General features: G+C 41.3%; 1 protein-coding gene across 1 annotated transcript in view; it reads right to left on the bottom strand.

The window, feature by feature from the left end:
• Positions 1-4212: 4212 nt before the first annotated feature.
• LOC125483710 (probable ATP-dependent RNA helicase spindle-E) overlaps positions 4213-14162 on the bottom strand; it is a 19569-nt gene continuing 9619 nt past the window's right edge. Inside the window, exon 5 of the mRNA XM_048600098.1 lies at positions 4213-4479. Within this exon, the coding sequence (XP_048456055.1) occupies positions 4213-4479 (267 nt within the window). The remainder of the gene's footprint in view (positions 4480-14162) is intronic.

A 14162-nucleotide genomic window follows, 5' to 3' on the forward strand; every position in this document is an offset into this window, starting at 1 on the left:
CTTGCAGCAAATATGAAGTACTGAAAAAGATTTAGAGAAATTCAGGAAGAGAAGGAGAGAGTCCGAGTCGAAATAAAAACCTAAAGAATGGTGGATGCTGTAAATCAGGAACAAAAATAAAGTTGCTGGAAAAGCTCAGCAGGTCTGAGTTCTAAGGAAGGGTCACCGGACCCGAAACGTTAACTCTGTTTTTTCCTTCACAGATGCTGCCAGACATGCTGAACTTTTCCAGCAACTTTCTTTTTGAGTCCTAGTCAAAGGTGAGAGCAGGATGGAAACTGAAAACCAAATTCCATGGCAAGAGGGGGACGTAGCACTAATCCAGTCATCAAGGTCCTGGGTAAAAAAAGCAGAGGAATTAGACCTTAATAGGCTGAATACGGAATGTTCCACGTTATCAACTAAGAGGCAGGCATTGCTGAGATCCAGGCAAGTAGGGTACAAGACTAACAGGGCAGGCCCAGGTCCGGGGAAGATATTGTAGATGGGTAGAAGGGTCTCCAATCAGGGGAATGCTCCTGGCCAAAGATATATTGAAGATGGAAGATTAGCTCAGTGTCATGCTGAGCTCAAAGTTCATTGAAACAGGAAATGTTGATTGCCAAAAACATTCCCCTCTCCTATCAGCAGGCCTCTAACCATTCTCTCCATAACCATGACACTGAGTTTCCTGCCTTTTAAATTATCCACGTTGCTCCCACTCTGATTTTTCTGTCCCCAGCTTGCTACTATGTTCCACTGAAGCTCAACACAAAGTTAAGGGGCAGCATGGTTTTGTCTTCACACCCTATAACCTTCTGCACACGTCACTAAGTTCAACAAATTTAGATCAGATGTGTCTTCATTTTGTTTCCATTTTTGTTGTTAGTTTGGTGTGTCTTATTCCTTTCCTCCTTTCACGTTGCATTTGTATAGCTGCTCTACAGCCATTCACCTAGACATAAGAACATAAGAACTAGGAGCAGGAGTAGGCCATCTGGCCCCTTGAGCCTGCCCCGCCATTTAATAAGATCATGGCTGATCTTTTTGAGACTCAGCTCCACTTACCCACCCACTCACCGTAACCCTTAATTCCTTTACTGTTCAAAAATTTATCTAGCTTTGCCTTAAAAACATTCAGCAAGGTAGCTTCAACCACTTCACTGGACAGGGAATTCCACAGATTCACAACCCTTTGGGTGAAGAAGTTCCTCCTGACCTCAGTCCTACATCTGCTTCCCTTTATTTTGAGGCAATGCCCTCTAGTCCTACTTTCACCTGCTAGCAGAAACAACCTCCCTGCCTCCACCTTATCTACTCCCTTCATAATCTTATATGTTTCCATAAGATCTTCCCTCATTCTTCTGAATTCCAATGAGTATAATCCCAGTTTACACAGTCTCTCCTCATAATCCAACCCTCTCAACGCTGGAATCAACCGAGTGAATCTCCTCTGCACCCCCTCCAGTGCTAATATATCTCTCCTCAAGTAAGGAGATGAAAACTGCACACAGTATTCCAGCTGTGGCCTCACCAGGACCCTATACAGCTGCAGCATAGCCTCCCTGTTTTTAAACTCCATCCCTCTAGCAATGGCAGACAAAATTCCATTTGCCTTTTTAATTACCTGCTGCACCTGCAATCCTACTTTTAGCGATTCATGCACAAGGACACCCAAGTCCCTCTGCACAGCAGCGTGCTGCAATTTTTTTACCATTTGAAACATAGTCCATTTTCCTATTATTCCTACCAAAATGGATGACCTCACACTTATCAACATTGCCCAGACCTTTGCCCACTCACTTAGACTATTTATATCCCTCTTCAGACTTTCAGTGTCTTCTGCACACTTTGCTCTACCACTCACCTCAGTGTCATCTGCAAATTTTGACACACCACACTTAGTCCCCAACTCCAAATCATCTATGTAAATTGTAAACAATTGCGGTCCCAACACTGATCCCTGAGGCACACCACTAGCCACTGACCGCCAACCAGAAAAACACCCATTTACCCCTACTCTTTGCTTTCTACTGGTCAACCAAGCCTCTGTCCATGCCAATACATTACCTGTAATACCATGCAACTTTATCTTATGTAGCAGCCTTTAGTGTGGCACCTTGTCAAATGCCTTCTGGAAATCCAGATACAACACATCCACAGGTTCCCCATTGTCCACAAGCAAGTAATGTCCTCAAAGAATTCCATCAAATTAGTTAAACATGACCTACCCTTCATGAACCCATGCTGGGTGTTCCCAATGGGACAATTTATATCCAGATGTCTTGCTATTTCTTCCTTAATGATAGATTCAAGCATTTTCCCCACTACCGAAGTTAAGCTAACTGGCGTATAGTTAGAGCCTTCTTGCTCCTCTGATGCTGCTTGGCCTGCTGTGTTCATCCAGCTCTACACCTTGTATATCCCTGGCCTATAGTTACCTGCTTTTTGTCTACTTCCTTTTTTTAAACAGTGGCGTCACATTGGCTGTTTTCCAATCTGTGGGAACCACCCCACAGTCCAGTGAATTTTGGTAAATAATTACTAGTGCATTTGCTATTTACCCCATCACCTCTTTTAGTACCCTGGGATGCATTTCATCAGGGCCAGGAGACTTGTCTACCTTTAGCCCCATTAGCTTGCCCAGCACTGCCTCCTTAGTGATAATGATAGTTTCTAGGTCCTCACCTGCTATAAGCTTCTTGCCATTAGTTTTCAGCATGTTATTTGTGTCTTCCACTGTGAAGACCGACACGAAATAACTGTTTAATGTCTCGGCTATTTCCTCATTCCCAGTTATTAAATTGGCCTTCTCATCCTCTAAAGGACCAATGTTTACCTTCGCCACTCTTTTATGATTTACATGTTTATAGAAACTTTTGCTGCCCTGTTTTTATATTCTGAGCTAGTTTACTCTCATAATCTATCTTACTTTTAGTAAGACACAGCTTAGACATAGTCTTACTTAGACACAGCTTATGTGTTTTCATTATTTCTACTGCTATTCTCTTTGGCTCCCATACCATGAAACCTTTGAGTTAAGTTCTCCTGCCTTCCGACCCTGTTGCAAATCTTCCCTTTTGTTGTTCCTCCTCCTCCCGCTTTTGACTTGCACAAGACATATTAAATTTTCATCTTGCCTCAGTTTTGATAAAGGGGGCCATCAACCTGAAATGTTTACTCTACTCCTCCCTCCACAGATTCTGTCTGGCCTGCAGATTATTTCCAGGGACTTTCTTTATTTCACACGTCCAGAGTCTGCAATACATTGCTTTGTAATCTACAAATCAGATCATGACAAACTGTCAATGGTGTAATATTGTGCTCTTGGGAGGAAAAAAATTAATTACATAATTTCCCCTCGCTGAGGTGGTGAGAATAATGGTAAGCATGTTGAATTAATCGGATGAGAGTCAAAAATCATTCTCATCATTGAGTTTAACTGTCACTATTAAATACTTCTTACTTAGGTGGCAAGATCAAATTCTTATCATCAAGTAACAAGAAGCCTAAGTGCACGTATTTTCATTTCATTAATTAACCTTCTTCCTCTTTACTTTAAATGGAACTGCTACAACTGCAGCAGTACCTCCATAGTCAATAGTCACAGTCTCTCCCTGAACCCTCAAAGCACATAAGTGGGCTACAGCAATGCATCAGCCTCATAACATCAGGTTGTTTGTTAGCAGGTACCACTTGGTCTCTCAAATGTCGCTTTTGTGGGCAGTCAAGTAGTAGTCTTTGTTTCAGAAGTAGTACTTTAGCACAGATGGAAAGGCACTAGTGTCTAGCTCAGAAGTTGAACTTTAGTGCAGAGGGAAAGGTGGTCAGCAGCCTTTAGCTGAACTTTGGTTAGAACTTTTAATGAGTCGGCTGCGAAGACAGCAGCCCATGTGATGACATGGCCATTCTCATCCCCCTAATATCCCTATCATCAGCATATTTTTCCTCCCCAGCTCACCATTATGCATCCTTTTGTCTGCCAACTGACCTTTCCCTTTGGACTCTATTTTCACCCATTGTTTAATCCTTTACAGACCAACCTTTTTCTGACTACCATCAATTGTGAGGGACACTGGACCAGAAACGTCAACTCTGCTTTCTCTCCGCGGAAGCTGCCAGACCTGTTGAATTTCCCCAACACGGCGCTCAGAACTGCGCACGCGCAGGTCTTAAAAGCCTTTCGGGGTGCGCGACAGTGCGCAGGCGCAGATGACCCGTCCGTTTGTATTGTCACGTTCTGATCCGCGTGTTGAACGGCGGTCGCTCGTGCACCATGATTCGAAATTTGATGGCGCAGCAAATACAGGACTGGTTCACCATTGGGAAAACTGTTACGGGCGTTGAACTGTTGGGTGGCAAACGGGCTTCTTTTGCGGCTGATGTCTCGAGTTCAGGTGCGGGGCAACGCACCCTGGAGGAAGAGGAGGTGGAGGAGTCTCCCCGGGCGAAGCGGTGAGAAATCGACCGCAGCCTCGACAGACACCACGTGTGGGTTCCCTAAGCAAAGCAAAACAGAAATTGCTGGAGAAACTTAGCAACTCTGGCAGCGACTGGGGGAGACATGTTCTCTCTGTTCCTCCCTCACCTGGGAAAACATTTCTCATGCGCAGAACCGTCAAGAGCTATGGTTAAATTTAATGGCATATCTACTCTTTAGGTAGTAAATTCATGGGATGGATTTCCAAAACTTAGCAAATGAATTAGTTTCAGTGAAAATACTGAGTGAGGATGGACAGACTTTATTCCAACTAACGTTACTGGAAATGTTGGCACCCCTTTATTCTTTAAATGTAAATATTGTGTACGGTTGCATAAACTTTGCCATGGGTGACTATGATTAACCTGTAGATCTCACCAGCTAGGGGAAATGTTTTTGCATCTACTCTCAAGCTCTGTTAGAATTTTGTATGCTTCAATAAGATTATCCCTCATTCTTTTGAACGGCAGAGAATATAGGACCAGTCTTCTCAATCTCTGGTCAATCCTACTCATTCAGAAATCAGTCCAACCTTTATTGAGCAGCCTGTCAAGCAAATATGTACTTCCTTGGGAAGGGAAACCAAAACTGCATGTAGTACCCCAGGATCAATCTCCCAAAGGCTCTTTAGAGCAATACCTCTTTACATCTGTACTCAAATCCTCTCACAATAGCTGTGAACATATTCACCTTCCTTTTTTGCTTGATATATCTGATTTTAGCTTTCAGTGTCTTATGAACAAGAATACCTAAGTCCCTTTGGACATCAACTCTTCCCAATCTCTTAGCATTTAAGAAATATTCTGCACTCCTGTCTTTTTCTTTATCCAATGGAATAACTCCATGATTTTTCATTATATATTGTCTGCCATGTTGTTGCATATCAAAATCTCCTTAAAGTCTTTTTTGCATCCTCTTCACAGTTCACATCACCTAATTTTGTGCCCCCAGAAAACTTAGAAATATTACATTTGGACCCTGAATCATTCATCAATAGCGAGTAGCTGCGATCTTTGTAGTACCCCACTAGTAGTTGTACTCTGTTTCTGTCTGTTAACTAATTCTGAATCCATGGTCGTATATTACCCTCAATCCTATGTGCTCTAATTTTGTTTCACTAACCTGTGTGGAACATTTTGACTCAGTGACAATAAATAACCATGATCTTCTGGGTTATGATGGTGATTTGGAACAGAGCCTGGAGGTGGTGGTATTCCCATGCCCCCGTTGCTCTTGTTAGTAGAAATAATGGATTTGGAAGCTGCTGTTGTAGATGGTACACACTGCAGTCAGGGAGTGCTGGTGATAGAGGGATTGCATTTTTGTGAAGGATTGAGCGCCAGTCAGTGTTGCTAGCTAGGCTGTTATTCATTTCTCATGTTTCATTACCTTTAAAAAGATCGTGGTGAGGTCCTTTCTTGAATGGCTGCAGTCTGGTGAAATTATTACCACAAGACTGTTGGGTAGGGAGTTCAAGATTTTGGACCAAATGGGATGATGAAAGAATGTTGATAAACTTATGATAGTTTGAGAGTTGAAGGGGTACTTGGAAGTAAAGATATTGCCACGCATTTGCAGCCTTGTAATTTTTGACATTTGAATTTGCAGCTTTCTAAAGTACTACTAAAGAAACCTTGGCAAGCTACTGAAGTGCTTTTTGTAGATGGTACATACTTTGGACACTGTGTGGTAGTGGATGTTACACCACTCAAATCAACTGCAAAGTATAGGTTGATATTGAGCTTCTGGAATATTGTCGGAGTTTGTTACCCAGGCAAATGAGAAATACTGCATTGTTCTCCTGAATTGAGCCTTGTAAATTGTGTATTGGCTTTAGGGAATCAGGAGATGAATTACTTGCTGCATAATTTCCAGTCTTTGTCTTGTTATTGTAGATGGAGTATTTAAATGGATTTTTTGGTCATTGATTACCCCCCCAAAGGTTGTACACACGGGAATTCACTGAGGGTAACAGCTGGTGAGATGGTTAGATTCTGGCACTTCAGTTGCCACTTAGTCCAAGCCTGAATGTTGTCCACGTCTTGCTGCATGCTGATGTAGGCTGCTTCACTATTTGAGGAATTGGGAGTCAGTACCCACATCTGACCTTACAAGGGAAGAAAGATCTTTGAGGCATCCGAAGATAGTGAGTGCTCTGGACCTGACTCCAGTGATTGAGAGGATTGACCTTCACCAGCCACAACCATCTTCCTTTGTGCCACTTGTTCCTGCTAGTGATGTCAGTTTTACTTTGGTGGCACGTGATCAAATACCGCCTTGATGTTAAGTCACTCTCCCCTCACCGCTTGAATTCACCGCTTTTGTCAATGTTTTCATGAAAGCTGAGTTGATGTCTGAATGTGGGGCACTCTTTGTGGAACTCAAATAGAGGGTTGGTAATCAGGTTATTGTTCAGTATTTAATGGCACCTTCTTTCACTTTGATTGGGAGTAGACTGATTGGCTAATAATAATTGTATTCCATCTGTTCTACCTTTCCTGGAGAGTACACACCCAGGCAAATTTTCCATGTTTTGGTAGATGCTAGTGTTGCAGTTGTACTGGAACAGTTGGTTTAATGTGTTTCTGGGTTTGGAGCACAGGTCTTCAGTGTGAGAGCCAGGGTATTATTGGGCCCATGGAATAAGACCATTTGATACGTCGTGTCTGAGATGGCTCTCTGCAGTCTAATTCATACAGTCCCGATCTCTACGTTTTGTCTGTAGCCCTGCAAATTTTTCTGAGGTAATTATCCAAATTCTTTTTGAAGGCCTCAGTTGAGTCTGCGTCAACCACAACCTCAGGCAGTAACCTCTCTCACTTTTTGTGGAGGCGGCGAAAGGGTGTTTTTCAGAATGGAGACCCGTAGCTAGTGGTGTCCCACAGGGACCAGTCTTAGGTCCTTAGTTTGTAGTATATGTAAATGATCTGGAGGAAAATGTGGGTTGTCTGATTAGAAAGTTTGCAGATGATATGAAGATTGATGGAGTTGCTGATAGTGCTGATGATTATGAAAGGATACAACAGGATATGAATGGATTGACGACTTGGGCACAGAAATGGCAGATGGAGTTTAATCCAGCCAAATGCGAGGTGATGTATTTTGGAGGATCAAATTTGGGTGTGAATTATACTGTAAATGGCAGAACCATTAGGAACATTAATATACAGACAGATCTGGGTGTGGAGGTCCACAGTTCTCTAAAAGTGGCAAAACAGGTAGTCAAGGTGATTAAGAAATCAAATGGAATGTTTGCCTTCATTGGCCAGGGCATGGAGGACAAGAGTTGACAAGCCATGTTGCAGCTATATAAAACCCTTGTTGGGCTGCATTTGGAGTATTATGTGCAGTTTTGGTCACCACACTACCAGAAGGACGTGGAAGCTTTGGAGAGAGTGCAGAAAAGGTTCAGTAGGATGTTGCCTGGTGTTGAGGGCATTTGCTATGAGGAAAGGTTAAAAAGACTAGGATTGTTTTCACTGGAAAGACGACAGCTGAGAGGAGACCTGATAGAGGTCTACAAAATTATGAGAGGCATAGATAGGGTGGATAGTCAGAGGGTTGAAGATTCAATTACAAGGGAACACCGGTTCAAGGTGAGAGGGGGAAAGTTTAAGGGAGTTGTGCGAGGGAAGTTTTTCACGCAGAGAGTGTTAGGAGCCTGGAATGCACTGCCAGAAGGGGTGGTGGAAGCAGTCACGTTGGCAACATTTATGAGGCACCTGGATGGTTATATGAATAGGGAGGGAATAGAGGGATACAGACTGAATAAGGACAGAATGTTTGTTTTTTTTAGTTAGGGCATGATGAACAGCGCAGGCTTGGAGGACCGAAGGGCTTGTTTCTGTGGTGTACTTCTCTTTTGTTCTCTTTTAGCGTAAAGCCAATTTTATATCCTGTGGATCTCTCCCTGATCTCATGTGATCTAATCTTACTAACCAGTCTACCTTGTCAAAGGCTTTACTAAAGTCCATGTAAATAATGTCTGCTGCTCTTCCTTCATCTACCTTCTTGATTACCTCTTCCAAAAACTCAAACAAATTTGTGAGACATGATTTCTCACACTCAAAGCCATGCTGACTATCCCTAATCAGTTCTTACCTTTCCAAATGCATATAAATCCTATCTCTCAGAATGACCCCAACATCTTACCCATACTTCAGATACTGGAAATCAAATTAAAAATGATAATACAGGAGAAACTCAAGCAGGTATTACGCAAATTTGTGAAACCAATTCTTTGAGGAAGTAATGTGTGTTATGATAAAGAGGAACTGGTGGATGCACATTTAAGATAACAGGCTTTGCATAACTTTTATTTATTCTTTTCTGACTACTTGAATCTGTAAAATGGAAAGTGAAGTTACGAGGAAAAGTTACAAGGCAACTATTTGCCTGGAGATTCCCAGAGTCTTTCAGAGGCAACTCTTTCAGCAATTGAATGTGATAAGCACCATCTCTCATCTCCCTAAAATGTTGCATGCCTTTACTCCAAAGTCAATTAACTTTCTGTAAATTCCAGAGGAAGCTGAATCCCTCGTGAACAAGGGGTTGAGGGGTAAAAGGTTATCATAGGAAATGGGGATGTAGATAATCACCATGATTTTATTAAATGATGGAACAGGCTAAAGGGACCGAGTAGCCGCCTCATGCTCCTAATTTATAAGTATTATGATCTGTCTTCAAATTTAATGGACACAGTTAGGCATCTACACCCATTTTCAATTTCAACAATGAAAATATATGTAATGTCCAAACAAAACATAGCAATGTAAATAAATATGAGATAACAAGGTGAAGAGCTGGATGAACATAGCAGGCCACGCAGCATCAGAGGAGCAGGAAAGCTGACGTTTCGGGTCTGGACCCTCCTGCTCCTCTGATGCTGCTTGGCCTGCTGTATTCATCCAGCTCTGCACCTTGTTATCTCAGATTCTCCAGCATTGGCAGTTCCTACTATTTCTGAATGTAAATAAATAATTGGCTGGACCTGTTGGTTTCACCACATATCAAAACCAAGAGACCTGAGGATTGGTAGACATAGCCTTGAGCTCTATTGTGGTTAGCTGCTGGCATGTTTACAGGTATCATTGCTACAGTACTTGTCTCTACTAAACTGTGCTATATAATTTTTGTGGCTGAAATGAAGGATGAGTTGTTTTCAGTCCTCCACATGCCATTTTGAGTTGCTGATGAAATGGAAATGTCTATGCATTATAATGAGTTAGCATTTGAGGTATAGAGCTGTGACATGACATTGTTTTATGGGACTCAGTTTTGAGATGCCTAATCTCTGATTCCCTCCCAAAGTGGCAAGACAAAATTTGGAATGGGCCAGAGTGAAGGTTTGCATTTACATTTATTGCACCAGGGACCAGGTTTGATTCCAGCCTTGAGTCACTGTCTGTGTGAAGTTTGCATGTTCGAACTATGAAGTGTTCAAACTATGATTATAGCAGGGCATTTAGAAAATATGAAGGTTATCGGATAGAGTGAACACAGTGTTGTGAAAAGGAAATTGTGAGACAATTTCTTGAGGAAGTAATGTGTGCTATGAATAAAGAGGAACTAGTGGATATATGTTCTCCCTGTGTCATTGTGGGTTTCTGTTGAGTGCTGTGGTTTCCTCATAGTCCACAGATGTACAGATTAGCTAAATTGGTCATGTTAAATTGTCCTGTAGTGTCCACGGATGTGCAGAATAGGTGTATTAGCCATGGTGGATGTGGGAATAACCTGGGAAGGATGCTATTTGGAGGGTTGGTGTAGACTCGATGGGTTGAAAGGCCTCCATCTGCAATGTCTGGATTCTATAAATCTGTTACTTGCTATCTACATTATTGGAAGAGTAGCATTGTGGAAGGTTCCAAACTTTTCCACCACAATTGGTTGGATGTTATGTTGACTTTTGTCCACATAACTTGAAATAGTTGGAATTTCTTCTTTGTACTGGAACACACTTTTATATTTTGGAGTGTATTTTTTAGTCCATTGTTGTTTGACACTTTGCTCCTCACTGTTGATGGAGTCTTGCAAAACTTGCTTCAAAACATTGACTTGCTTCCAAGGTACAGGTTCAGTACCAGCTGATGCTTCTTGACATCTGTGTAAAAGATCATTGCCATTGTTAAAGTAGTAACGTTGCTGTGTATATATTTATAAAGAAACATTTTTATGTCCATAAATTAAATCATTGGAAACATTTGCTTAGATGGAAATTACTTTTTTCTTGAACATGGGGTGGCATGATGGCTCATAGGTTAGCACTGCTGCCTTTCAGCATCAGGGACCTGGGTTCAAATCTACTTTTGGGCAACTGTCTTTGTGGAGTTTGCACATTCTTTGTGTGTTTGTGTGGGTTTCCTCCAGGTGCTGCAGTTTCTTCCCACAGTCCAAAGATGTGCAGGCCAGGTATATTAGCCATGGGATATGCAGAGTTACAGGGATAGGATGGAGGGGGTGTGTCTAGGTGGGATGCTGTTCGGAGGTTCAGTGTGGACTCGATGGCTGAATGGCCTGCTTCCACACTATAGCGATTCTATGATTCTATTCTACAGTACTTGTCACTAAGGTGTGTAGGGGTGACCCAGATTCCTGTAACTTTACTAAGGTTGATGAACATGAAATGACTTAATGAATTCTCTCTTCTCAAGTACAAATTGCTTTTGACTGTGAGATTGAAAATTAGAGGAAGTTTTGATTAGACTCTTTAGAACTCCCGTCAGCTCACACCTTTAATCTGTGTCTAGGTTTGATGACTCAAACATGGGAAACATTCAGTTGATTTGATCTGATTTATTAATGTAATGTGTACCAAGGTGCAGTAAAATGTGTCTTGCATGCTTTACAGTCAGGTTGTACTGTACAATTGCTTGAGGCAATATGAAGGAGATGATAAGGCTGACCCTTGAGTCAGAGATGTTGGGTGAGACATCAGTTTAGTGAATTTAGTTGATGTCAGTTTTCAAAGTAGCTATCATCACGTGTTCGTATTGAGGTTTATACCAATGGTATGGAAAAAATACATTGGAACAGATGTAGGCCTTTCAGCCTGTTAAGCCTGTCCTGTTAGTCAGTCTGGTCGTGATTGATTGAAATCTTTAATGCCTTTTAGTTATCCTATCCCCATATTCCTGTACAATACTAGTAATCAGAAATCTAGTAATATCTATGTTAATATTACTTAAAGGCTGAGCTTCCGCAGTTCTCAGGTGGAGAATTCCAAAGGTTCACAACCCTCTGAATAAAATATTTCCTCCTCTTATTGGACTGTAGTAGCATCCCCTTCATTTTAAAATTATGCCTCCTGGTTTTTGACTCTCCAACCAGGGAAAGCATTTTTCATGTATTCACCCATTTTATCCCTCTTAAATATTTTGCATGTTTCAATGACCTCACCTCCCATCCTTTGAAACTACACAATACAGGCCCAGTTTGCCCGATCTCTCCTCATCGGACTGTCCTGCCATCCTAGGAATAAACCTGATGAACATTTGTTGCACTCCCTTAATTGCAATTGTATCTTTCCTGAGATAACTAGACCAAAATTGGACACAGTACTCCAGGTTGGGTCTAACCAAGCTCTAATACAATTGAACAAGTCTGCATCATTCCTGCACTCTTCCTCTTGCAGTAAACACTAACATTCCATTAGCTTTCTTAATGGCTTGCTGCACCTGCATATTAGCCTTCAATAAAGTATTGACAAGGGTATCTAGTTCCCTTTGCGCATCTATATTTTACAACTTCTTATTGAAGAAAATTTTATCATAGAATCCCTACAGTGTCAAACAGGCCCTTCAGCCCAACAAGTCCACTCCGACTGTCAGAGCATCCCACCCAGAACCCATCCCCCTATCCTACCCCCCGCCATCTACTTATCCCTGAACACTACAGGCAATTTAGCATGGCCAGTCCACCTAGCCTGCACATCTTTGGACTGTGGGAGGAAACTGGAACCCGGAGACACGGGGAGAATACTCTGCATGTCTGTTACTAAAGTAGATTTTTGGCATTATATTCCATCTGTCATATTCTTGCCCATTCACTAAATCTGTCCAAATCCTTCTGAAGCCACTTTATATCTTCATGGCACACATTCCTGCTTAGCTTTGTATCATTCTACAAATTTGGAAATATTACACCTAACCACTACCTCCAGATCATTGATATGTACAGTGAAAAGCTGGAATCCAAGGACTGATCAATTGCAGTACCCAACTGATCGCAACCTGCCACTCTGAGAAGGATCCATTCAATCTGACTCTGTTTTCAATCTGTAGCTAATTTCTCCACCAAGCCAGTACATTGCCTACTGTTCCATGTGTTTATACTTTCTAACCAGCTTTTTGTCAGGATCTTAGCAAAAGCCTTCTTAGAATTTAAGTATGCTTTGTTATATTGGCTCTGCTTTATCAATTTTGTTGATATCATAAAAAATTAGAATAAAATTGTAGGGATAGGGCAGTGGAGCCACAGATTCGAAGTAGTAAAATGTGCAAGTCTAGAATTGTTGACGCAAAGAAGTTCTTTGCATAGAAGAACTTTGGTGCAGTGGAGGTAAAAATTCAAATGGATGCTGCAATGGCATACGTTAAAAGGACATTTTTGAATAATTATGTTGTGGTGGACTTTATTTCCAGTGTTATTTTGTTATCTTCGTACGCAGTAAATCACTCAGTAACGTGTAGATACTATAAATGATTAACTGTGTTGAGTGTTTTTCATTAGTTCACTTGGGGATGTACCAGTTTGTCTTTTAACTCCTGTTTCATGGCTCATTGCATTGCTGCTTTTTGCATCCAATGTACGATTGAAATGATGAGCAACTTTTGCCTTCATTTTCGACTAAAGTACTGGGTATATTTATTGCTGTTAGAATTTTGAGCCTATTTTTACCTTGATATCACAGTTAGTTTTAGAAAATGTATGTCCAAAACATAGTTTAAGTTTTAAACTTGTGAATGCACAAAGAACACAGGGATTAGGAGCAAGAATAGGAGATTTAGCCCTTTTGAACCTTTCATCAGTCATCCACTATGATCATGGCGCTATCTCAATGCTATATTCCCACTTTATCCCCACACCCCTTGATGCCTTTAATCTGTAAACTACTGCAGATAATTCTGTCTTGCCTGGGCTAGACGATTTAAAAAACTAAGATCATGACAATAATGATAGAAAGCTGTAGATTTCATGGCAAATGTTTTATTGCTATATTGCTGTGCTTGACTGACTTCATTGTAGTTCTGAGTCCTGCACTATTTGAGATGCTCCATTGCTGCTCAGATTGATGTACAAGATATATTTGTGCTATTTTGAAGGCGAGCAGAGAAGTTCTACCCAGTGTCCAGACTAATGTTTATCCCTTGACTAACCTTGCTAAAAGAAAATACCACATCATTAGCACATTTCTGTCTGGGAAATCTTGCTGTAGATACTTATTAGATTACAGAACAGTATTCAATTGTACTTTAGTTGTTGTACAATGCTTTGGAATGTCCTGAAATCTGGAAAGATACCTTATCAATACTCATCTGCCCTTTACATAACCAAAGAGGAAAGCAGCATTATTAGAAGCTGAAGCATAGATTGCTTGCTTGAATTCTGATAGCAATTCAGAGCAAGATCTGAAAAGCATATCTAGCGGTAGGATGTTGGGAGTGAGGAAATTAAAGAAATCCTGTTGTGAATGGGTGCATCC

This window comes from Rhincodon typus, chromosome 8 (genome assembly GCF_021869965.1).
Source record: "Rhincodon typus isolate 14 chromosome 8, sRhiTyp1.1, whole genome shotgun sequence".
Lineage (NCBI taxonomy): Eukaryota > Metazoa > Chordata > Chondrichthyes > Orectolobiformes > Rhincodontidae > Rhincodon > Rhincodon typus.